Genomic DNA, 25,199 nt, shown 5'->3' with positions numbered 1-25,199 from the left:
GGCAAAGAGCAAGTCCAGCGTCTTGTTGTCTCTTGTATGGCAGGTTACATACTGTGTGAAGCCTGGTAGAGTGGATGCTGAGACATGGTTGAAGTCTCCAGACACTAGGAGCAGGGCATGGGGGTGAGATGATTGCAGCTCACTCACAACAGCATGGAGGACTTCACAGGCAGCGTCAGCTTTAGCAGAGGGGGGGACATATGCAGCTAGTACGATAACATGTGATAGTTCCCTTGGCAGGTAAAAAGGTCTCATGCCCACGGCTAGCAGTTCAATATCCTTTCCACACAATTGTTTCTTAACCACAATATGTCCTGGATTACACCATCTCTCATTGACAAATATTGCAATTCCTCCGCCTATTCGCTTACCGCTCTCCAGTGTTCTGTCCGCCCGAAGAAGTTTGAAGCCCTCCACGGAGGCAAGTATGTCCGGAGTGATTTCAGTAAGCCAAGTCTCTGTAAACAGCATCATACTGCACTCACGAAACTCCTGTTGATGTCTGGTCAGTGCTGTCAGTTCATCCATCTTATTCACAATTGATCTCACATTCCCCATAATGATGGACGGGATCACATGCTTTTTGCGTTTTCTTCCTTCGCGTCTCAGTATGCCGGCTCGTTTTCCGCGTTTTCTGCGTTTTCTAAGTCTCCTTATTAGTTCGTGGGGGATGGTAAGAGCATGCTTGTCCTGTAGCTTGTCCAGCTTGTCCTGCAGCATGCTTCTAAGGTGTAATAGTGTCTCCTTAGTGTAAACCAGGTGCTACAGGAGACAACAAAAATACTATACAGTAGCCAGCTAGAGTTGCACTAGCCATCAAGGTAAAACCTGCACAATGCTACTTTGGCCAGCAGTCTGTCCCATCCAAGAGAAAAACCTGCCTTTCTGACTAGGGTTTTGGATTTGAAGGCAGAGTTGTAGAATAAGAATTGGAGCTATTTTGGGATATAGTTGGTGTCATAAAAAAGCTTCAAAATAAAATTATTAGCTATTATATTATACAATTATTGATATTGTATAATTAATCAGATATATAGCTTTTTCCAGATTTACTGTCATAGGAAATCATTCATTAGTTTGTATGTCTTGGCTGCCAAACATTTGTGATTGAGTCAGAGTTGGAACTAGAGTTGAATTTGGAGTCATAGTTGTAAGTCGTAGTCAGTGGCTTAGGTCTGGTTCACATCTGCTTTCGGTATTCCATTCCAGGAGTCTGCTTGGAGACCCCCGAACGGAATACTGAACGCATTGACAAGTGGTGAGCAATGAAAGTGCACAAACCACATAGACTACAATGGGTTCTATGTGTTTTCCACTCAGTGTCTGCATGGAGCATGCGGAGAGAAAAGTACTTCATGATCGTCTTTCCTCTCCGCTTGACTCGTGCGGACACCGTGTGGAAAACACATGGACTCCATTATAGTCTATGGGGTCCATGTGCTTTCATTGCTCACCACTTGTCAATATGTTCAGTATTCCATTTGAGGGGTCTTCAAGCAGACTCCCGGAATGGAATACCAAATGCAGATGTGAACCAGGCCTTAGTATAACACCAAAATGATATATAACCATTTCAATAAAGTAAAACCTAAAGGATAATAACAGAGACAAAATATAAATGTGTGCATACACACCACATGAGACATCACACCTAGCAAACATTTCACATACCAGTGACTAAGTTGAGGTAGGTCGTGAAGAGTGGTCCACTGTGAGGAAGCCACAGTGAGATCAGACCGGACAAGGAGATCAGATACCGCAAGAGCAGTCAGACCAGTTACCACTAAGGGCATTGCTGACTAGCTTTATGTGACCCAGACACTGAGTATAAGAAAGCACTGTGACATGGTTAGAATTTTCTACCACTCTTCAAGGAACCTGTTTTCCTACTTTGAGACTATGTAACTATGTGCTATTTGCCTTCTAGTAAGTAAGATTCTGCTGTTTATGTGCTAACACTGAAAAGGGCCATAGTATCGCAGCCATATTATCCCAGTTTTAAGGTGCACCCAACCATTATATTTGTGACCCTGTTACATCAGCAAAATGACATTATTTTCTATCAAAGAGACCTTATTTCTCATATGAATATAGAATATAATGCACATAAAGAGAGCAGAAGCTGTGGCCCCAGTTATTGTCTAGCTCACAAGGACTTTAGAAAGCGGCACCTTGCCGGGACCATTTTAGATGTTTGCAACCTGCGAAGATTGGGCGAGAATGAATTTGACATGACAGTTATTTGTCACTTAAAGGGTTACAGCTTTTAGTTCCTGTATAGTTGGGGAAATATCTTTTTCCTGTTTTACAGCATTGAGCATTTGTGGTCTGTTCTCTGTGTAGACATCGTCCTCCTCCTCCTCCTCCTCCTCTCTCTATCTTTAAGTTCCTTTTTTTCAGTGACAAGTGCATACAAGTACACAAGATCACTTCTCTAACCAGCCATGCAGGCCATAAAATGTGTCGTGGTGGGAGATGGGTAAGTCCTGGAATATTCACTATATTAATGTTGTAGCAGATATATAATAATAAAACAGAATATTTAATGTAAACTTCAATGGTAGAATTAGCTTTTCTACGCTATACAACCTATTTCCTGTCTATGTGGTTTATGCATGTCGGCCCTTTTAGTACTTGGAGACTTTTTTTGGCTCAGTTTCTCAGATTTTGAGGTTTTATGGCAAGTGCACAAATAACAATTCCCTAATATATTAATAATATATTCCTGAGCCAATACTACCGTATGTTCCCCATTAGTAAACTATAGACCAATGCAAGCAGCAGCTTATCATAGGTAATAGAAAGCTCTGATCCTTTACTCTCGTCACTCCGGGACTATTGTATTCCTAACAATGGCTATTCCTGGGATCCTTTCCCAAGTTTAGTGATTAATTGGATTGAATTGGAGGACAGACCTGGCCACCAGTGTGAATACGACCTAGAGGCATAGGTGCACGTTTGTGATAGCATGAGTGTAACTGATACCAGCATTCGGCATATGTTCCCCTAATTTATGTTTGCTTCGATGTGTTTTCAAACAAACCTTTAGCAATTCACGTGGCACTCGGAATGATGTCTACATGCAGGATTACAGACATGTATTCATCACCTGATTATTAAACACTGGGCTGTCAGCCATTATTTCATTGCTTCCAAAGCAATTTGGCATCCTGCGTGCCATTAATACCTAGTGTTTTGATAACAACTCACGAAAATCACCTATTTTCTTCCTTATAGTGTACGGTAACTGAAACCTGTTATTTTTCCCTTACAGCTATGGGATATTTTCCTTCCTCATAGCAATAGCATGCACTTAGAAAGACGTAGCTGCTTAAGAGCACATATCATGTTTCAAACTCTGTTCACACTAGCCTCATGGCTTCCAACAGTCATGCTGGATATAGGGCTGTGCAATGAATCTATTCATTCAATGTATTTGCCACTCACTAATTTTTATCAGAATGGGGATATCGCTGTTCACCCTTCCCTAGAGTCCAAGATATTGCCTGCGGACTTTGTCTACCTGCTGCAAGCTATTTCTTCCCTTTAGTCAGTAGTGGTTGGTAGGACGGGGAAACTTGCATCAAATATATTCCTGTGCCTCTCACTCAACTGTTTCACAAATATGTGAAAATCGAGAATAAAATTGACAATTGTCAATAAGTTTAAGAGAAAACAAGATGTTATCTTTAGGCAAAATTCTCTGGCCCTAGGTGGATATACCAGATACTGGTGAACCATGACACACCCTATTAAATATAATGGGGGCCACTCTGGTTCCAGACCATATTTCCAATGGCAAGACTAGCGTTACAGACTGCACCATCCTAACAAAGGTTCTGCATGCAAATTTAGATCAAAAGGGAAAAGATCAAAAATCTGCATGCCATGTAACAATAATGTGCAAATTGATCATGGCGGGGTCACGACGACAGTCATCCTCTTCCTCTTCATCAGATAGAAGGTTCTGTGACATTACATCTGATTGGTATACACTATGACGCTTTGTAAGTTCTTCCCAATAACAGAGCAAAGCAGATTGGTGGAAACACAGCGAACGCCACTAAACCACCACACCCAGACTAGTAGAGGAAGTGATGCTGATGTGCTTTAGTGAGAATTATTGTTAGCTTTGAAGTGTTATCTGAGGCTCCGATGCTTATTACAGGACTGTAGTTTTCTTTCCTCATTGCACGTAGCTCATTGTATGGATCCCAATATATCTTTTTATATTATGAAGGCGTGAATTGGCCTAACTGGAGGCCTCCATGACCCCTTTCAGAACATCATATGACCAATAAATCTGTTTCAGCAAATGCTTACTATTTAGGTTAAGGCCCCAAGTAGTGGGCCTCGGTGAATTTTCCTCTATGGACTTTCTGCTTCAATTACACCTATAGGGAACCGCCAAGGTTTCCGTAGGTATAGTTGACTTACTGCAATTTCCAAAAATGCAACGGTTTTGGAAGTTGCAGCATTTCCACTGTGGGTGTTAGTCGCTAGAATCCCATCCACTTTGCACGGACTGTAAAAAGCTGCAGTTTTTTGCCATGCCGTTTCCGCTACGGATGAACAGCAGTATTTACGCCACATGGAGACCTGGCCTTAAGCTCCTTTCAGCAATAAAATATGGATTCTTTGTAGATCAAAACCCCCCATCAAGCTGCAGGGGTAGGAGAAGGACGTTGAATTTGGTAGATGCAACTGATGACAGGTCATCTACAGATGCCAAACATGTCAATCTGGGTGAGCCCTTCGCAGGTTGATTCGCAAATGCCATTTATGGGCAAAAGAAGGTTTGGCATTTTCAAGAGGTGAGAGGGCAGAGAACCCAAGTGAGTTGACATGTTTGAGATACTAAAGTGAAGGATTGGTAGAATATATTCATATATCATGACACAGAATTAGAGAAATTTGGAATGGGGCAGAGCTAACCAGGCAGAAGACAGAGAACACACAGAGGCCTTGACTCAAGACTTCTTCAGGCCACGGATACAGTCAAAAGCCAAGCTGGATGTGATCAAGCAGGAGGCCATACCGAGAAACCAAAAGGGGGAAAGATGAGACAAACATTTATTCTGACCTTCTCTCCCTTCCTATAACAACTATAGAGGCTTTATGGGGTCCCATTTCAAAATAAGGCAGAGCACCATCGTCTAAAGAGGTCACCAATTTGCCAAAAAATTTGAAACACATTATAAACTTTGTGAAAATGTATCTATAGAGGAGCCTTTTTTTACTCCTTCCTCTCACCTTTGTATGTCAGAGCATGATGGGAACCACATGTTGGACCACTGCTCTATGCCAATGATCTTGTTATGGCGCTTAACCCATATTATATTTTCAGGGTTGTTCTTGTTTTACTGTTGATCTTCAAAAGAGACATCCTTTTTATTTCCGTTTTTATCTCATAGATCAGAACAGACAGTTCTTTAGATTTATGTATGTTCTTGTATTGTTGTAAACATATTGGTCACAGAGCAATGATGGTAGATTTTCCATAAATAGTCAGGATAGGTGCTATGGGGTCCAGGTGCTCGGAGGAAGTAATATCCAATAACAAAGCAAAATGATCTAAATGGCTATTAGAATGGATGATGGGGAACAAATAAAAATAGGTGGTGTAGGAAAATATGGCGGACAGTATTGACTATGTGTTAATTTCTCTTGTCCAGTGTAAACATGAAGACTCTGGTCTAACTCTTATTATGTACACTACTCTAGTAAAGGTTATTTTTCTTAGGTCATGCTCGCACATATTTGTGGGCATACTCTGCTTAGTCTGCATGGTTAAAGAAGTTTTCTTATTATATTTAGTTCACTGGTGACATTGGTTGCACTTCCTGTTTGCAAAAATAGCTAACACAACGTAGACAAATAGTAATATCACTGTAATATAACCTAAAATGTTCAACGTCTCTAACTTCTTCTAAACTAACATTTGGTGAAAATCTTCTTTAATATCTTAACACTTATCGTTGACAAGGATTGTTAGTTATTGCTCAGGAAATATAAGATTTGCAGCTGCAATGCCCTTTTCTTGTCCTGATAAAATAAGGGGGCCATACACATTAGATTAATGATGACTAAACCCACTGATTTCCATTGCCTGATGTCTCATTTGTATAGGATTCTCTCGACTTTCTTCTAAGTCTAGATGTTGGGGGAAAGAAGAATCTGGCTGTAGATTTTAAGCATGCCCAATCTTATGTTTTCAAGAACAGAATCTGCACCCCTTGGTATAACTACTGGGTTAGCAGATGTAGCAGCTACTATAGAGCCCAACTAAGGGAGCCCATTACTACTGAGACCCAGGGTGCAATTAGTGATAGCTATTGATGATGGAAGGAGATGGGGAAGACTGAACATGTCTACATTACTGGGACATCATAATTTCGTCATGTGACATCATTATAATTACTTTTTTGCGATGCTATGATGTCATGTTGTAGATTAATCTTTTGTGGATATATTATCCCTGAGCTATGATGTCATGGTAGATTCATTCCTGCATTTGGGTTTCTGCTCTTCAGGGTCACTTGGGTCTATAGGGTCCTCCAGGGTTTACGCCCGGTTTACACCTAAACCCAGTTTCTATTTGCAGGACTCTCTGCATTTTTCAAGCGGAATTGGAGGCAGATCCAGGAATGGAATCCAGGCGCCTCACTCTGTTTATTATCCCCGTGCTGTTATATCTCTGTGTGCATTATCACTGTATATCACTGTGTGCATTGTCTGTTACTGTGACATCACTCTGTGCATTATCCTTCTATTGTGACATCACTGTGTTTATTATGCCTGTACTGTTATGTCATTGTCTGCATTGTCCTGGTACTGTGACATCACTGTGTGCATTATCCTGTACTGTGGCATCACTGTGTGTATTATCCTTATACTGTTATGTCACTGTCTGCATTGTCCTGGTACTGTGACATCACTGTGTTTATTATCCTTATACTGTTATGTCACTGTCTGCATTGTCCTGGTACTGTGACATCACTGTGTGCATTATCCTGTACTTGTGGCATCACTGTGTGTATTATCCTTTGACTAAGCTGTGTTTATTATCCTGTACTGCAATGTCACTGTGTGCTGTATTCTGGTACTGTCACATCACTGTACGTATGATCTGAACTGTAGAAACTGACTTAACAAGTGTTCTGTTTACATAATATTTAATATATGTAACTAAAACTTTAAGCAGAGGTATTGCTGGAGTTTGTCAATACCTGCTTGAAAAAATCAGTCATGTGGTAGATGACTAGCACTGTGAGGTGCAGTAGTGGAGGATATACCCCGCACATGGGGTTGCACGTTGCACTTCGTCAGGCAGCCCAGTTAGCGTTAGGGAGGTAAGGCTGGACTGTGGGTGTGAAGGATCTTGCCTCACCACCTGCAATCACCCTTCTTACCTTCCACTCATGTCTTGTGAGTGTACCTGGACTCATATAGGATAATATGGAAAGAGCTTTATACATTTTCTATATTTAGTAACCCAAGTTGGACGATATTAGCCACAAATATATACAGAGATATATATCAGTGAATAAGCAAATACAGATCAAAGTAAAATACTATACGTAAAATAAAATGGGATAAAAGAATAGAAATAATATAATACCAAACATAGTGATGGTTTGGTTCGCTGAGCCTTATTCTAGGCCACAGGTTGCGTTCTTAAATCAGTCCAAACAACATGTGTCCTTTACATGCGATCCCAGAGGCAGTGCTCTCTCCTTGCTGCTTCTTGGCTGAGTCTTTGTTGAGTGCCATTTCTGAATGACCAAGAATCTAAGTCTCCCTTCATCATATGGCAAGAGACACGACATTCCTCACAGCCAGTGATGATGCAAGGCTGTAAGGCCCACCTTTCTGACAGTGGAGAGATATTGGTGCTGAAATCAACACCACGGCACATGCCGGGAAAACCGACAGTGTGCTGAATTCAGCACACTGTCGGCTTTCTAGCGGTATATAAAACCGCCCATTGATGAGGTCATTATTAAATAAGCCCCTCAGCACTCCATACTGGTTTCCTCCATGGAGCCAAGGATAAGAATGACCACTTAAGAGGCAACAACTCTGGGTGTAAACAGAAACGTTCCATTCACTAAAAGCAAATAAAGGTATTGAAAATAACAATGAAACAATCGGCATATTAGACAACTGCATATATTTTAATTTTATAGAGATTTACTGAGGTTTAACATTATTTACAGAAGACTGTAAAACCACTTTAAAAAGTAAAAAGTAAATTTGTAAGACACGTCGGCGGCGCGTAGCGATAATCTGTTAAATAAGGCTGCTGCATTGTGTATTCGGGGTTAATCACACAGGTTTCATGCACGTCGGCGCCCAGACATGAGCGAAATGTAAATAATTCAATCGCTTCTTTTTATAATGCAAATCACACACATGTAGGTGGATTCATCTATTGCATATGAATGGTGTTTTCATAAGTTTTGACACTTATGCTGTTTTACCACACCGTGTTGTGCCTAGGGGGGCATAATTTGGCAACTGAGCGTCCCAATACATCTAAATATAGTAATTCTAAATGCAGAGCCAATGTATGTTCTAGCAGATTGTCTGTAGGGATGCGCTTTAGAAATCTGAATAGACGTGATGGGGAAATGCAAACAAATAGTAGTAATGATAACAGCTGGTGAATAAATCTGTAAAAAATGCTGCAAATTTCAATAGTTTTCCATAGCATTATTTTAATGTGTTTATTTTTTTTGCTTTTCTAATATTTTTCTGTAAAGGTATTGGACTATATTGTTTATTAGGAAAAGCAACTGAAAAAAAGCCTCCAGTTTTGAAAAAACGCCCCTGACACTTCAAAACAATTGTAAAAACGCAGAATAAAAATGCTTGAATGTGAACTTTTCACAATTTTTGCTATAGACCTTAAAGGGGTTGTCCAATTTCAAGGATCCTATTTATACTGGTAGCTTATGTAAATTGAAGATTTTTCCTAAATATGTTGCTTTCTAAATGTTGCTTTGTTTGTCTGCTATGTGAACGTATTCCTTCCATTGTTTACACAGCGTTACCATAGCCATGGACCTGTGAGATAGGACAGTGATGTCACTCACTGCTCTGCTGGCAGGACAATCATTCAGCTAATTGCAGTTTTGCTGATAAAGCAGAGTCTGTTATCTCTCTATGTAAACACACAGATAACACTGAGTCTGTTCTGTACAAGCATGTGCATATTATCTGATATGCATAAGTATTGTGATGCTTCATATTGTCATTCAACAAGCTGGTGAATGCAGGGAGAAATATGGGAAGTGAGAAGAGGAGACTGCAGGCACACTGCTGAAACACTGAGATGGGAAAATAAAGGGAGTTTACCACCTTCTCCAAGTATATTCAGCTATCTCTACCATGTTAAAGACCACATTACAGTGATAACATACTCCTGTTCTGTATGTCACATTTACGGATTTGGAGAAAAACATTAAAGTCTTATGCAAATGAGGCAATTGGTGCACTGAGTGTGGGAATTCGGCACTAGAGCACTACTTTATCCATTTGCATGTGTAAAACATATCTTGGAAAAAGAAGCAGCAATTCACAAAGGGGAAAACTCTGTTTGATTCAGGTGACCCTAACCTATCTATCTGCAAGGCTGGGGTGATATGCTGGTTCTGGTGACAATAACCTATCTATCTGCAAGGCTGGGGTGATATGCTGGGTTATGGTGGCAGACAGCCTTTAATCTGGTGTGATGCTGTATACTGTATATGTTAATGTCATGCAAATCCTATAAATGCTCTTAGCACCCCATAATTATTAGGCACATGCAGATTTACGACAAGGTTCAGCTGTAGGAAACAAGAAACAGATAAGGCACACTTTAAAGGACACTTGTCATGTCTCCTCCATTCTGAGTGACAAATACACACAAAACAACATGACAAGTACATGAATAAAAGAACACCTGCCATATAATCCTTGTACCCAATTTTCTTTCGGCATGGCAGGAGAAAGCTAATAAGGTTATCTTCTGCAGTCCGCAGCTCTCTGGTGCTTATTGTGCTGAGAAGAACATGCCATTTAAGAAGATTCTGGGTCCATAAAGGCTGAGTCTGTGGAGCTTTACTGCACCATACAATGCCTCAAGTACATATTAGGGCGCTTTCACATCATGTTTTTCACGTCAGTTTAACTGATCGGTTAAACGGATCCGTTATTTTAATCAAAAAACTGTAGCAACCTGATGGCAATTCAGGCATCAAAAAGACTGATCTGTTAACGGATGTGCATCTATTTGCATCACTTTGCATCAGTTTTCTGCTAAAAAAAAATCGGATTGGTTTTTTATGTTTACCTTGTGAAACACTAATTAAAGTTTGTTGATAGAAGATGGTGGATGTGGGTTTGGCAGCTTTGACTTTTTTTTCCCGCTATGGCGTTTACCGTATAGGAAAAATATTTTTATAGATTTTTTAGATGTTTTATCTGTGTTCTAGGGAAAGGGGGATGATTTGAATTAATACTTTTTATTGTAAAAATTTATTTATTTTTTTACTTTTTTTTTTTATTTTTTTGCATTTATTAGACCCCCTAAGGGTCTTGAACCCCAGGGGGGTCTGGTCTGTCACCAGGGTGAAGCATATTAAACCAGCAACACAGACAAGTCAGGCTCACCTGATGTGACACCTTTTTATCCCAAGAAATTCATGTCTCTGATGTCTCTTTATTTCACAATATGCCAATGAGTGATATGGAGCACTGAAAGCTCCAAACTGCTACACTCCCCCCTGCTCTGATACGCCCTCCTTTCCCACTCCCTTCTTTGAATGACTGGGCCAGGGAGCTATGTTGAAATCTCACCTGGCCATGTGTTCTCCTTTTTCATACTGGAATATCAATGTGGGGCATAGCAGTTTGGAGGAACAGAGACGCCGTCAGTGCTCTAGACTGCTCATTTGCATATTGTTAAATAAATTAATGTCTTGGCAATGAAGGCACAAATTATCATGGGGGAACAAGGGTTAAATTCTGGTGAAGCTGACATACCTAACTGTTGCTGGTTTGATATGTTTTATCCCAGAGTCTTTTGACATGGTTTTAAGGCATTGATGGCCTCTCTGAAGGCCACTGATATAAAATCAGAGGGGGTCCAAGAACTGGCAATCACATGGCTCAGTGATTGTGGCTGGTGCATCTGCACAGTGCACAGAGCCAGAAGCACACAATTCTGTACTGCATAGTGGCTTTGAAGCAGTGCAGTGCTCAGCTCCCATTGAAATGAATGGGAGGTGAGCTGAAATAAGGAAGCACAGCCACAATACAGTGTACAGAGCTGTATGTTTTCTGTATGTCACAATATGCAGATCCCACAGTAGCTGATCGTCGAGTGTCAGATGTCTTTTTCCCGCTAATCTTATTTTGACCACCTATTTTAAGATTCATTTAAAGGGAGTCAGTCTGTAGGACAATTGTTGTCAAACTAATGACGGCTTTTACGCTTTCCAGAGATGTCTTTCTTATTCTGCACTTCTGCTTCATTCTAATGAATATCAATTAACTGAAATGGGGTATTAGGGGGGCTTCACCCAGCTCCACTCTAGCGACATCTGCCACTTCATCTGCAGTTAGGGGCGATTATCTAAAGGGAAGATTAAAGCTCCAGCAGCAGAAGAAACACCATTAAAGTCCTTTTCAGATAATTTACATTATAAAATTCCGATTTTTATTAAAATGGAGCTGCAATGCAGAGTAAGAAAGGCATCTTTGGAAAGTGTGGAAGCTCCTTACAAGGTACAGTCATTAGTTTGATACCAATTTTCCTGCTGATAGACTCCTTTTAAGTTATCAACTCTTGGACAACCCCATTAAATAGCAATTGTCTATAATGAAAATCATGCTGTGAATTGTGTACATTGATTAAGTGCAGATTGTGCAATGTAATTGGTGATAAAGGACTCTTCAGAAAATAGCTGTTGTAGGTATAGCACACCCCTTTCTTTAGCAAGACACCACTTTTTTGTTAAGTGTTTACAGTGCTGGCCATGATTTCTGTGACATCACATATATATGACCTTCCGTGCACAGGTAGTCACTTCTTTTTGTTGGAACCTTCCACGTGCTTGATTGTCTATATGGTCTCTGTTTGTAACTGTGACCTTAGTGGCATGTACTAAACAATCACAAGCCCTGCACAAGTTTGCTAGGACATCAGTGAATGGAGGGTTGATCTAAGCTACAGCCAATAAAGAAATGGTTAAAACTACATGACTGAACAAGCTAAGCTAGCAGGGAGTACAAGATGAACAAGTCACTGCCATATATAGTGTATACTTTTATCTTATCAGTCAGATACAGTTACATTTCTCTTTTCATATCTAGCTCTTAAGACTTGATTCATAGCTGTGCTGCACCAAATGCTACACAGCATCCCTTGTACATCCAGGGAAACATTTGACTATCAGGATTTGTCATTGTCCTCAATCTCCCAGCCGCATTATGCAAAATATCATTGACAAAGCCTTAGTTATAGAGCCTCAGCCCTTCCCACAAGTGCGATTGTAAGGCCACATACTACTGCCAAACCATCACTATTGCTAATGAAGTAAGGATTCATCTGTTCGGCTGCAGCTGCCAGTCTACAGAGCTAAAGTACCCGCATAAATTAATAAATATATGTAACCAAACAGGAGGGGGCAGTAGAGGCTTATGTTTCCCATTTGGATTCCATACGCTTCTTATGTCTGACTGCAAAGGATTTTATGGGCACATTTCTTATACTGTAGAAGCAGCCTTATATATAGCGGCATATCTTGTTTTATTTATACACATAAAAGCTTTCATAATTCAACATATTCATAGGAACATTATATGGAACCACAATATGGAGGTTTTAGGATGCAAGCCCCCACTGAAAATGATACGGAAATCATCTTGTACAGAAAGCATGTAAATCAGACACTTTCTGTCGAAAAGCAGCAAAATTATAAAAATGTAAGAGCTTGACAAATACTTCTCAGAATAGTAAAATTGGGAGCCGCAAGCCCCTGTCACCTAAATCGTAAGATGGCTGACTGCGGCAATTTAGCAATGACATATTGATGCTATCAAATTGTATGGTGAGATGAAGCTACAAGGGAACTGGTGCAGAGGATTGATTTTATGGAAATTCTGCAGACCCTTATATAACGGCCCCTGGATATCAGCATTTCCCCTTCTGATACCTGTTCGTGTCTATATCCATGTGCATGATACAATTATCAACACTTTAAAGAGGACCTGTCAACTCGACTGACTGTCTGTTATAGTAAATGCTCCGGATTAGGCTCAATGAATGGGCCTAGTCGGGAGGAGGGAGTGTCTTCAGGCCAAATCACGAGGCGAATCAGCCTGGAGAATGAGCATCTCGCTTCTTTCTATTTTGATTTCAATAGGAGCTATCTTTTTGGTAAGGATTTTGAGGCGGATACTTACCCTAACACTATTCAGTCAATGCCATCTATGCCCAACTATCCAAATGCACAGCCCTTTGACAAGTGGAATGGTAACACCCAGTTGTCGATTTATTTAGAAATGTCTAGAAGGAGTAACAGTGGAATGGCATAACGTAGAGCTATAGAAAAACATGTCCCTGGATTGTTACACCATGGGGAATGCAAGTCATTGATGAGCTGCCAGACCTTCTTAAGGGGGCTCTCCACTACTTTCAGCCTCGTAGCATTTGGATTTTAAGGTGTAACTTATTATGAAACAAGTATAAATTAATAGTTAGGGTGAATATAAGAAATTTTGTATAATATCTTATTTAAGAAATATTTTTCTTTAACTATTTATCAAGCTACTTCCATTTATCGAGTTACTTTTTACATAGAAGTCTATGAAGAGGAGAGAGGGGAGGAGAAGGCACACTACTAATATCTGCAGGAACCCTTCTAACAATGTTGTGTTCACACTACTGTTATTACAGTCCATTCCTTTCATCGGTCATAGGATGAAAGCAACGGACATTAACAATAGTAATGGACACAGAGGAAGCCCCCTTCATCTGTGTCTGTTTTCATTGACTGCAATGTAAAACACATGATGGAAACTGTCCTCCATGGAAGCAAGTGTCCGACATGCTTTAAATATGGGGGTGAATACAGACGGCACCAGATAGAGGGTGTGCTATAATAATTTCACTTCTGTTTGTACCAAAGTTGATCTGAAATGCGTAAGGGACCTGAGACACCCAAACCCAAGATAAAACACATCTTGAAAGTTACATACTAGGGTTGAGCGATCGGGATTTGGGAAGATCAGATCCCAATCGGCGATTGAGCAAATTTCATGATCGGGATTGGCTGGAAAATGATCGAAAATCAGATTTTAAAAACGATCCTGAAATCTCAAGATCGGCTCAACCCCAGTATATACTTACAGTATTTAGTATACATTGGCATGTCTGTGTCACTACTATTTCCTTTATGTATATACAGATGCCGTCCTTACATTTACATGTAATGTGCACAGAGCCTGAAGTTGCTCATACAGAAAAAGTTAACATGCGAACCTGGTAGGACTGGATGACTATCTGATATATATGACGATGTCCCAATGATGCTAGAAAAAGAAAGATCAAACATGTCAAACTTTACATGTCTAAACCTTTTGTTCTCAGTGGAGACAGTTCTACCACTAGGGGTGTTTCGTTGCGGCTCACTCCCCGATCCCAATTCAGAACACATGCACACTTAGCCCAGTAGAGCATTCATGTGTACTGAAGAGTTGGAAGAGACAGACGTCAGTCACACAAGCAACACAAACTCATATAGTAGACATCTATTGGAGGTGTATCAATACTGGAAGATAGAACAAGCACAAATGAGATACACAGCATGGCTGTTATGATCTCGGGATCCCTGACCACGGACTGGCCCCGGACTGATAACTTCTCAGTACGGTACAGGAAAAACATATAAGAAAACAAACAATAATAAGTATGAGCAGTTTGGACTTCTAGTGTGGATCCTCCTACACCCTGCCTCGCACAACTAGAAGTAGCCGTGGGCCCGACTAACTTGCCTGAAGGGGCACGAGCACAGCCGGAGAAGTAGCTAACCTACAAAGGGAAATAGAGCCCCTGTCTAGCTTCACGTTTACGAAGGAGAGGCAGATACAGAACAAGCCCCCTACGGATGTCCAGACTTGGACTAACGGTGAACGTGAGTACACAAAAGCATAGGAAGAGAATAAACGTGAAACACAGAATAACTGAACTAAGCAAGGGATAGGGAAAAACAGAACTTAGGATCACACACAAAAAACCCCTACCAAAATTCCAAACTTCCAAACAGAAAAATACCTAGGGCTCGCTGCGCCCGGAACACTATGTCTGGATACAAGCTCAATACTTAGCGAACCAGTCCTGTGTGAACAGGAGCAAGAAACTGGATGGGCCAGGATGCAGATGGAGCAGCTTCAGACAACAGACATTCACTAGGAACAGACGTTTAAGACCGGCATCAGATAGCATGTACAACAGCCTTATATAGTAAAGAGAAGGCCTCGCCCATGGCCTGTAAAGTATTCAGCACTGCAGAGAACTTAACCCCTTCAGAGGCCAAGACACACCAGGCACTGATCCACCAGGCCACTCACCACGTGATCCACGCCCAAGTGCCAGAGCAGAAACTGCATGTCTGGTGTGAACACTCCCCTGCCGTGCATCAGGTGGTTCACGCGCTGAATGCCGTCCGGACACTCTGCGCCTGAACCTAACAGGCCGAGACTGCTGAGACCGGGTCATAACAATGGCCCAAGATGGAGACATGTGGGTTGTATGGGAGATTTTGTAACATCAGTCTGGTGGTTGGTGAATCAGCTAGAAAAGGGTATTTTGTAAAATTGAACTTCTACTTTTCTAATGTTTTAGTCTTGGTGTCCTGGAGTAGAAGAAGTTCCCTATAAGATGGGGAAGTATTTCTAATGCACCCCAATGTCTGATTCTTCTAATATAATGGCAACTACGGTATTTCCTTCGTCTTTTATCTGGCAAAAGAATAATTCCCTGGCACTACGTGTCCTTATACTGAAGGGCTGGGCAGATATTGCTTTAACTTCCTATTTCTTTTTATCTTTATGCACTTTTGTTTCTATTGTTTTATTTTAGTTCTCTTATGTTTTCGCCTTTACATTACTTTGTCATTTTTCCAGTACAACTGATAACATACATGAACTTAAATAACCTGGCAAGTTGGTCACGTCTATGACATGTCTTTTAGGTACTTCACAAAGTCTTATTGTCTTTTAGGCTAAGGCCACGCATAGCAAAATGCAGCTAAAAAAAAAACACTGCGGAAATGGAACATAAATACATCAGGAAAACACAGCAAAAAGCCCATGGGGAACAAAATCCATAATGTATGGATGAAATTAAAGGGATCCTATCATTCAATCACAATTTTTTCTCATTAAAAAGTCGGAATAGCCTTAAGAAAGGCTATTCTTCTCCTACCTTTCATTGTCTTCTCCGCGCCGTCGTTCGCTTGAAAATCCATTTTTTGTTGGTATGTAAATGAGTTCTCTCGCAGCACTGGGGGCGGGCACCAGTATTGTAAGCGGCCATTTTCTCATGGCCGGCAGGCATGCGCAGTTGGCTTGCCCTAAGCCCGAGCTTGAAGTTACAAGCCACCGCCGGAAGAAGACAAGGTGAAGATCTCGTTCCAGAAGAAGATGGAGGCGGCGCTGGAGAGTTCTATTGCAGCATTGGGGACGACCATTGTGCTGTTTGAGCGCTGGGGCCCATACATACCGACAAAAATCGGATTTTCAAGCGAACGGCAGCGTGGAGAAGACAACGAAAGGTAGGAGAAGAATGTAATCTCATTCATTTTGCTGGTACTGTAATATGCAGCATTTTTTTTCCACCAGGGGCACATCTTTCATGAGGCTGCCTTAGGCGATGGCCCCTAGTGACACCTCATGAACTAAACTGTGGGTGGCATTATATATTAGTCGGCTGCTAATAAGATTTATTAGCCTTCCAGGCATAAAAATAAAGACTAACGTTGTATTTGTAATATACATAACCAGGTCTGGGGTTTATCCCTGTAATGTGCTCCGTAACATGGCGGTGGCAGGTGACCATGCTTAGGGGGACATAGACTCCCTTTAATTCTCTTGGTTTACCAGCTACTCTTTGAAAGCTCCTTGAGCTACGATGAGGTTTTCTTATCTGCACATTTCCTGATCTGGTCCATTTTGCTCTTTACTAACCCTCACATGACAACTGTTATTTTCGTGATAGAAAAATTTATTTTGCACATTTTGTTCGGAAATATCCACCTAGTACAAAGGCTCAGTTAAAAGAGAATTTCCCACATGTAACAGAATAATCATCTGTCAAAAGTTAAAGGGGTTTCCCAGCCAGATAACATTGCTGTCCTATCCCCAGAATAGAGGGGTCTAATGATAATAATAACCAACATATTCTGTAGCACTTTACAAAGCAGAGGACACATGAACAGACAATATCAGACATTACAATGTGAAAAAGAAATTAACATATCAAACAGTAGGAGTGAGAGCCCTGCTCACAAGAGCTTACAGTCTATGAGGATGAGGATCTGTCTATTGGACCCCCCTCCCCAGCATTGTCCTGCCTCTTCAGTGCCCACTCTTGCAAAACATGACTATAGACTGTGGTGAGCATGGAAGGGGCCACGGTGCAAGGAAATGTAATATTACTGGTCATTCCTGAGAATAGGCCATCAGTTTTGTCTTTAATGTGACATGGAAACTTCTAGTTTCTACTGGGGTTATCACACAGCTTTTCCACCATCCTTAATGCAAAATATGCCAGGAATTGAAGTAGAGTACCCCTGAACTTTATAACTATAAAAGTGGATTGAGAGATAAGGTAGAACTTTCAACAAACTCTGATAAAGGGATTGAATAGGATAAGAAAACTGCTCTCTACTAGAAACAGCGCCACACCTATGCATGGGTTGTATCTGGTATTGCAGCTCAGCTATATTACATTGATTAGGTTTCAGCTGCAATACAACACACAACCTGTGAAAAAATGGATTTTTGGAACCAAGTGGCCATGTTTTTCTATTCTTGAATCAAGATTACAGTCCCAGAAAACCTCCTTTTCCAATAAAGCTTGCTTTATAAATGAAATAAAGAAAATTAATATGTTCCTGTACATACAGTAGAGACTAATATGTTGTCATTGTTTCTTCCTTACAGAGCGGTGGGAAAGACATGTCTGCTCATCAGTTACACCACCAATGCCTTCCCTGGAGAATACATCCCTACTGTGTAAGTACAATATTTTGCTCCAAGTGGAGGATCCTTGGTATGGAAATACTGTAAGCATCAAACTCATCCACTCCTTGAATCCCCTCTTTTGAATGTCCTGACAGTTCCTTATCCTACCTAATATCCTTCCTTTTTGACGATATGAAAAAGTGACTAAGGCTAGGTTCACACTAGCGCTTGCTCTACATTTGGGAATTCCGTCCCCGATTCTGCTCAAAAAATGCTGAGAAAAGTCCTTCAAGCTGTTTTCTCTACGATTTTTTTAGGTGGAAATCGGGTGGACTCCATTATTGTCCATGGGGTGCCTGAGTAAACACTTTTTAAGTGTATTGGTTTTCCGTTTTTGGGGTCCCAAAGTGAACCTGAAGAATGCAAAAGCAGACGTAGGTGTGAACTCGTTCACATCTGCATTGGTATTCCATCCGAAGGAGTCCACATGAAGACCCCCCCCCCCCCGAATAGAATATCGAACGCAACTGCAAGCGGTGTGCAGTGAAAGCACATGGACCCCATAGACTATAATGTAAGATCTCCGCAGGGATCATGCAGACAGGAAAGTAGTTCACAATTTACTTTCCTGTCCGCATAATTCGTGCGGGCAGCGCGTGGCCAGCACACGGACCCCATTATAGTGCGCTTGCATTTGCATTCGGTATTCTATTCGAGAGGTCCCCATGTGGACTCCCCGACTGGAATACCGAACGCAGATGTGAAGAAGGGTAAGGGTATGGCCCCAAGTTGCAGAAAACTCTGTGTTTTACAGTACAAGCAAAGTGAACGAGATTTCATTAATCTCATCCACACGTTGTGGAAAAAAGAGCTATGGAAAAACATGACTTTAGCTGCAGAGCTGCAAACATTTCTCCCATGTATTTAATACGGAAGAAAAAAAACACACAAAAAATTAAATTCATTCTCCCTACTTTTTTTCCTTGCAGCATTAGCTGTGTTTCACCTAAAACACACAATAAATGTGGCGCACAGAATATAGGCCAGTATTGTGCCACAAATAAAACTACAATTCTGGTGCATTCAGCAAATCTCCCCCAAGATCTGTGGTCTTTGGTTGCGGAAGTGGGAATCATTTGTTGCACAATCTCTGGGGGAGTCATGGCCACTTTGCTCAGCTAGGGCGGGTTCACAAGATGCACAAGTGCAGTCACTTTGCAAACACATTCAAGTGAATGGGTTTGAAAACTGACTGGGGGTTTCCATCCCCTGTCCAGTTTCTCTCGGCAGAAGACGGAAACCTGAAAGCGGAGACTGGGCACAGGTGTGAACCCACCCTTATCCTGTTATATCACTAGACAGAGAAATATCTTGATGATCCTGGGTAAAATATCTAGAAGAATCCCCTATTTACAGAGGACACTTTAGACACAGAGGACCCTTTAGACCCTCTCAGGGGCCAGGGTGCTGGTAGGAGTGCTACTTTTGCTGCCCCTCAGTATTACTGCAATTACATGGTTTGTTATTGAAATGTTTATTTCCTTTGCGTGTTTTGCACAAAAAAAACAAAGAAAAAATGACAAAAATTATATAATTTCATGGAAAACTCCAAAAATGGTCCACCTCAACTTAATATTTGGTTGCATCCTTTTGGAAAAAATAACTTAAATCAATTGTTTCCTATAACCATCACCAAGCTTCTTACACCTCTCAACTGGAATTTTGGACAACTCTTTTTTGCAAAATGCTCCAGGTCTCTGATATTTTCAGGGTTTCTTCTCCAAACAACAATTGTAAGATCTCTCCACAGGTGTTCAATGGGATTTATATCTGGACTCATTGCGGCCACTTCAGGATTCTCCAGCACTTTGAGTCTCCACTATAAGTGACTGTTAGCAGTTTTCTTTTCTTTGTAGGCCTCATTCCATTTTCAGTAAACAGTAGAATGATGTGCTTTACCAATAAGCTCTATCTTAGTCTCCTCTGTCCCCAAGATGTTTACCCAGAAGGATTTTGGATTACTCATGTACATTCTGACAATCTGCAGTCTAGCTTTTTTATGTCTCTGTGTCAGCAGTGGGGTCCTCCTGGGTCTCCTGGCATAGCATTTCATTTGATTCATATGTCGACTGATAGTTCACACCGGTACTGATGTCCCCTGAGCCTGCAGAACAGCTTGAATTTCTTTGGACCTGATTGGCCTCTTATTCACCATTTGGACTATTCTGCATTGAAACCTGTCATCAATTTATCTTCCGTCCATGTCCATGGAGATTAGCTACAATGCCATATTTTAATTATGTTGTTCACCATGGACAAAGGAACATGAAGATCTCTGAAGATGGACTTGTAACCTTGAGATTGTGGATATTTTCCCACAATTTTGTTTCTCAAGTCCTCACACAATTCTCTTCTCCTCTTTCTTTTCTCCATGCTTAGTGTGGCATATACAGACACATAATGCAAAGATTGCGTCAACTTCTCTCCTTTTTATCTGGTTTCAGTTGTATTTTTATATTGCTCACACCTGTTACTTGCCACAGGTGAGTTTGAAAGAGCATCAAATGTTGGAAACAAAGTTATATACCCCAGTGGTGAACCTAGTCCCTCTGCTGCCTGAGGCGGTCGATCAAAAGACGCCCACCTCCTCCGGACTGAAGACCGGGGGGGGGAGGGCTTTGGGGGACGGCTCGATTTTTTTTTTTTTGATCGTCCGCATCAGGTAGCGGGGGGAAGGTGTGTGTCTATACATATTATGTCCCACAGCGGCCCCCTGAAACCTCTATTATGCCCCACAGTTGCCCACCCGCTGTAGGGCATAATAGTGGTTGCAGGGGGCCGCTGTTACTCTTTTTTTTAAAGGACCCCCCCTTCCTCCCCCATTTTTATTACATACCGGTAGAACCGATATGTAAATGAGCCTGTCTGTGCACCCTGGGCGTTCCTCCTCCAAGCCACCATGCACCCCCCCTGCGTCATACCTTGAAACCGGCCCCTCTTTAGCTTGCGCGCCGAAAATTCCTCCTCCTCTCCCCCTGTAACCACCTCCAGCATCTCTCATCTCACTCCTGTACATTGAAATCTCAGGCATGCGCAGTAACACTCCCTTCTGAGCGCTACTGCACATGCCCAAGTGCCATTTTCTTGTGGACAAATGAAGAAAGCATGCAAAAAATGGTGATGAGAGATGCTGGAGGCAGTTACAGGGAGAGATAAAGAGGAATTTTCGGAGCGCAAGCAAGACCGGGCGGTTTGAAGGTATGACGCAGGGGGGTGCGTATAGGTTTCTGTTTGGGGAGTGGTCAAGCAGACTCCCCGAACGGAAACCTGAACGCAGATGTGAACCAGGCCTAAGCATCACATTATAAAATAAAATTTTAGTATATATAGTGGTACACATGTTTAGAAGCAAGTACAGATAGATATGAGATAGTTAGATAGATAGATAGATAGATAGATAGTTGTATATACTCACACACATACAGTCATATACAACATACACACACACACACACACACATCTATCTACACACATACAGGACTCACACAGTATATAAGACACATAATGTAAACACATATACATATATTTTACCCAAGAATATATACTTATCTTTGGCTTACCTCGGTGCACAGGACATGGAAGAAACTCCTGTGCAGCTCTGCCTGGCAGTGGAGAAAACTGTGACATCGCAAGAGACTTCTCCCCTCACACTCCGATGCTGAGGGGGAGGGGCGGCACAGCAAGCTGATATGTGCAGAAAAACTTTTACAAACAGTGATCGGCAGCGCCTGCAAATGGCAGCGATTTATCTGCTGCCAATCTAGTCCTGATGGAAAGTATGGGACCCCTGAGGATGTTTGCCCCCCCCCCTCTCCTAACACGGACCCTGGATAGATGCCGAATTGCAAAAGGACCTTTGATGACATCACGACTGTCATCATCAAAGGTCCTTTAACTTTAATACTGTTTAGGTAAAAAAAAAAAAAAGTCCTGTGGCTGCCACCCTCTCCCAAACTGCTGTCTGAGGCGGCTGCCTCACGTTGCCTCATTAGAGGTGCGGCCCTGATTTACCCACAATTTTGAAAAGGTGCCAACAATTTTGTCCAACCCATTTTTAGAGTTTTGTGCGAAATTATATCCCATTTGCCTTTTTTCAGTTTTTTTTTTGTGTTGTTCCAATACGCAGAAAGGAAATAAACATGTGCATAATAACACATGTTTAACTGCAATAATTTTCTGGGAGAAATACTTAATTTTTTGGAAAAATTTCAGAGGTACCAACACTTACGGCCATGACTGTATGTTGCAAAGTTTGTCATATTCACCTGCATGGTCATTTCTTTATTTTTTATTTTTTTGAAAATTTTAGTCATGCTTTAAAAATAATGTAATGGTATCAAACAACATATTTTTTTAAGCCAAATTTAAAAATGCAGAAGCAACTTCTGTATAATCCTGACAGGTGAAACCAAGTGAATTTACCATTTCTAATTTTGTATTGGATTCACACCTGGGTTACACTGAATATTATATACTGTAACTAAGAAATGGTTGAATAGATTAAGGAGAAGACTTCACAAACAAAGACAATTCAGGGAGTTTTATTTAGGTGCATTTAAGGGGTAATATTTAAAGGGGATTGCCCTACAAATACAACCTTTCCTATATAACCTCTAAGGGCCATCTTGACTAAGCAGAGCAGTGAGTAATACACTGAAAGCAGAGCTCGCTCTAGTGGACTCTATGTCGTACATGGTCAGCCATTGAATGTGGTAATAAGATGACCCTTAAATTTTGCAAAGGGCTTCTTCGTAAAACAACCGCTTTCAAATACATGTAAATATATGTACCCGCTTCACATTATCCAACAATGTTGCAAAATGTACCCAAAATTGTATGTACACTGGCAATAACCTGAACACAACAGTACAAATCTGTCACATCTTATGCGGCGTTTTCTGTCGCTTGTCAGTACTTTCACGGTTTATCGCCGGCGTCCACTGCGAGCAAATGTAAGATACCAAAAACATAAAGAGTATAATTTTCTAGTACTGTATTATCCACTGGGCCAAAAAGCTGTATTCTGCAGTTGATGGCAAACGCTTGGAGAAAATAGCTTTCCTGACATCTTTCAATAACGCTCGGTCTACACAAATATATTTACAGTGGTATTCAGCGGTAATTCTTACTGTGCCATAAAGCAATACTTCACGCCAAACAAATTTAAACCTGGGTGGCAGAAAGGTGAAAATAAATGTAGTCTTCAATTTGATTTTACTGACAAAATCATGGACAAATAAGTTGCTCTTTGATGGCGTTTACAGTTCCGATTTCTTTTCTATAAAACTACCTCAATAACTTTTGATATTAATAGAAAAATGTATTTTTTAATGATATATTTAGTTATACTTAAAGGGCATTCCAGAATGCATTTAAAGGGACGTCATCAGCTAGTGACATTTCTTTTTTCTCTAGGCAGTGTTCATTTTTTATGTTGCTATTTATACATGCAAAACTAAGTTAAGCATAAGCAATACTGCATATTTTCACCTGCCACTAGGTGTCAGCAGAGCAGACCACACTCTGACATTACACAAGGCATCTCACTTTACAACCTACTGTGATATTCAGTCTATGGTCATGTGATGGACACACAGGTGCCCAGCTCATTATAGTCACAGCACAGTGTGCTCATCACATGACCGTGGACTGTATATAACAGGGGTAGGGAACCTTCAGCTCTCCAGCTGCTGTGAAACTACAACTCCCAGCATGCTCCATTCACTTCCATGGGAGTTCCAAGAACAGCAGAGCAAGTATGCATGCTGGGAGTTGTAGTTTTGCAACAGCTGGAGAGCCGTACGTTCCCTACCCCTGGTATATAACATGACCATGGACTATACATCACATTACCATGGACTGTATATCACGTGACCACGGACTGATTTTTACCCACTTGGATTAAGCAGAACGACTGACAGCAAGCAGAGATCTAGAAAATCGTGAGGAATTCCTACAGAAAATATATTGGAAAATTGTACAACTTTCTATTACACAACCAATAACATTTGCCTCTCAATATTGTACTGAAAGTAGACAACCCCTTTAATGAATCAGGCACACGTCCATACAGCAGAGTGGGGATCTACACTAGTCAGTAGCTGGCATAGATTTTCTGTATAACGCTTTTCGGGCTTGTCTCGCCACACTCTCTGCCTAGCTCCACCAGCCCATCTCAGAAAGTGGCTGGCTAAGTGCAGAATGAGGGATGTGGTGCATCCTTGGCACAAGAAAGGTCCTTTTTCCAAAGATGTACCACATTATCAGCAATCTATGCCAGAAAACTCCCCCAATTAAAGAAATAAATTCCCCCAATGTGTGTCCAGGGTGTGTCCTCACCAGGGGCATCACTATAGTGGACGTAGAGGTTGCAATCACCACTGAGCCCTGAAGCCTGAGGGGGCCCAAAGGTCTTTCTACAACAAGAAACAGACAACAGGTGCTGATCATGCGATGGTGCATGCTGTGCTTTCCTCTCCTGCGACCAGACCCTGGTCCTGGCAGTGGCGGCTTAATGAGTCGCTGCTTCAGGACGTTCCTACTTCTCAGGCAGTGTTCTTGGCCAATTATTTCAGGGAGAATTACACCCCTGATGTTTCTCCGTTGACGATTTGGTTGACTCATAAGTGTGTGATCCGGGGGGTGTTTGTACAGCATGGTACCTAACTCAAGAGAGGTCGCGTGAGATGGTGTCCTTGATTGCGGAGGAGGTTTCCCTGGAACAGGCGCACAAGCGTACACATGCCTCTCGGTATTCAGGTTGCTCTTCTATTGGCCTGTAAAAAAACTGAGAGAATGTTTTTATATTCGTACCAAATGCCTTCTTGCCAGGGGTCGCAGGCACTATTACGAGTTTGGAAACAAGTGCTTTAGCAGATCCCTTAGGGAGCAGAAAACCCGTA

The 25,199-nt window shown here is 41.4% G+C and overlaps 1 protein-coding gene across 1 annotated transcript in view; it reads left to right on the top strand.

Moving 5' to 3' along the window:
- Nucleotides 1-2,332: 2,332 nt before the first annotated feature.
- RAC2 (Rac family small GTPase 2) overlaps nucleotides 2,333-25,199 on the top strand; it is a 68,847-nt gene continuing 45,980 nt past the window's right edge. Inside the window, exons 1-2 of the mRNA XM_075286889.1 lie at nucleotides 2,333-2,479; nucleotides 18,217-18,288. Of these exons, the coding sequence (XP_075142990.1) occupies nucleotides 2,445-2,479; nucleotides 18,217-18,288 (107 nt within the window). The 5' untranslated portion in view covers nucleotides 2,333-2,444. The remainder of the gene's footprint in view (nucleotides 2,480-18,216; nucleotides 18,289-25,199) is intronic.

Source organism: Leptodactylus fuscus, chromosome 9 (genome assembly GCF_031893055.1).
Source record: "Leptodactylus fuscus isolate aLepFus1 chromosome 9, aLepFus1.hap2, whole genome shotgun sequence".
Lineage (NCBI taxonomy): Eukaryota > Metazoa > Chordata > Amphibia > Anura > Leptodactylidae > Leptodactylus > Leptodactylus fuscus.
The sequence above is the reverse complement of the archived record's forward strand: the minus strand, read 5'-3'. Positions and strand labels throughout refer to the sequence as shown.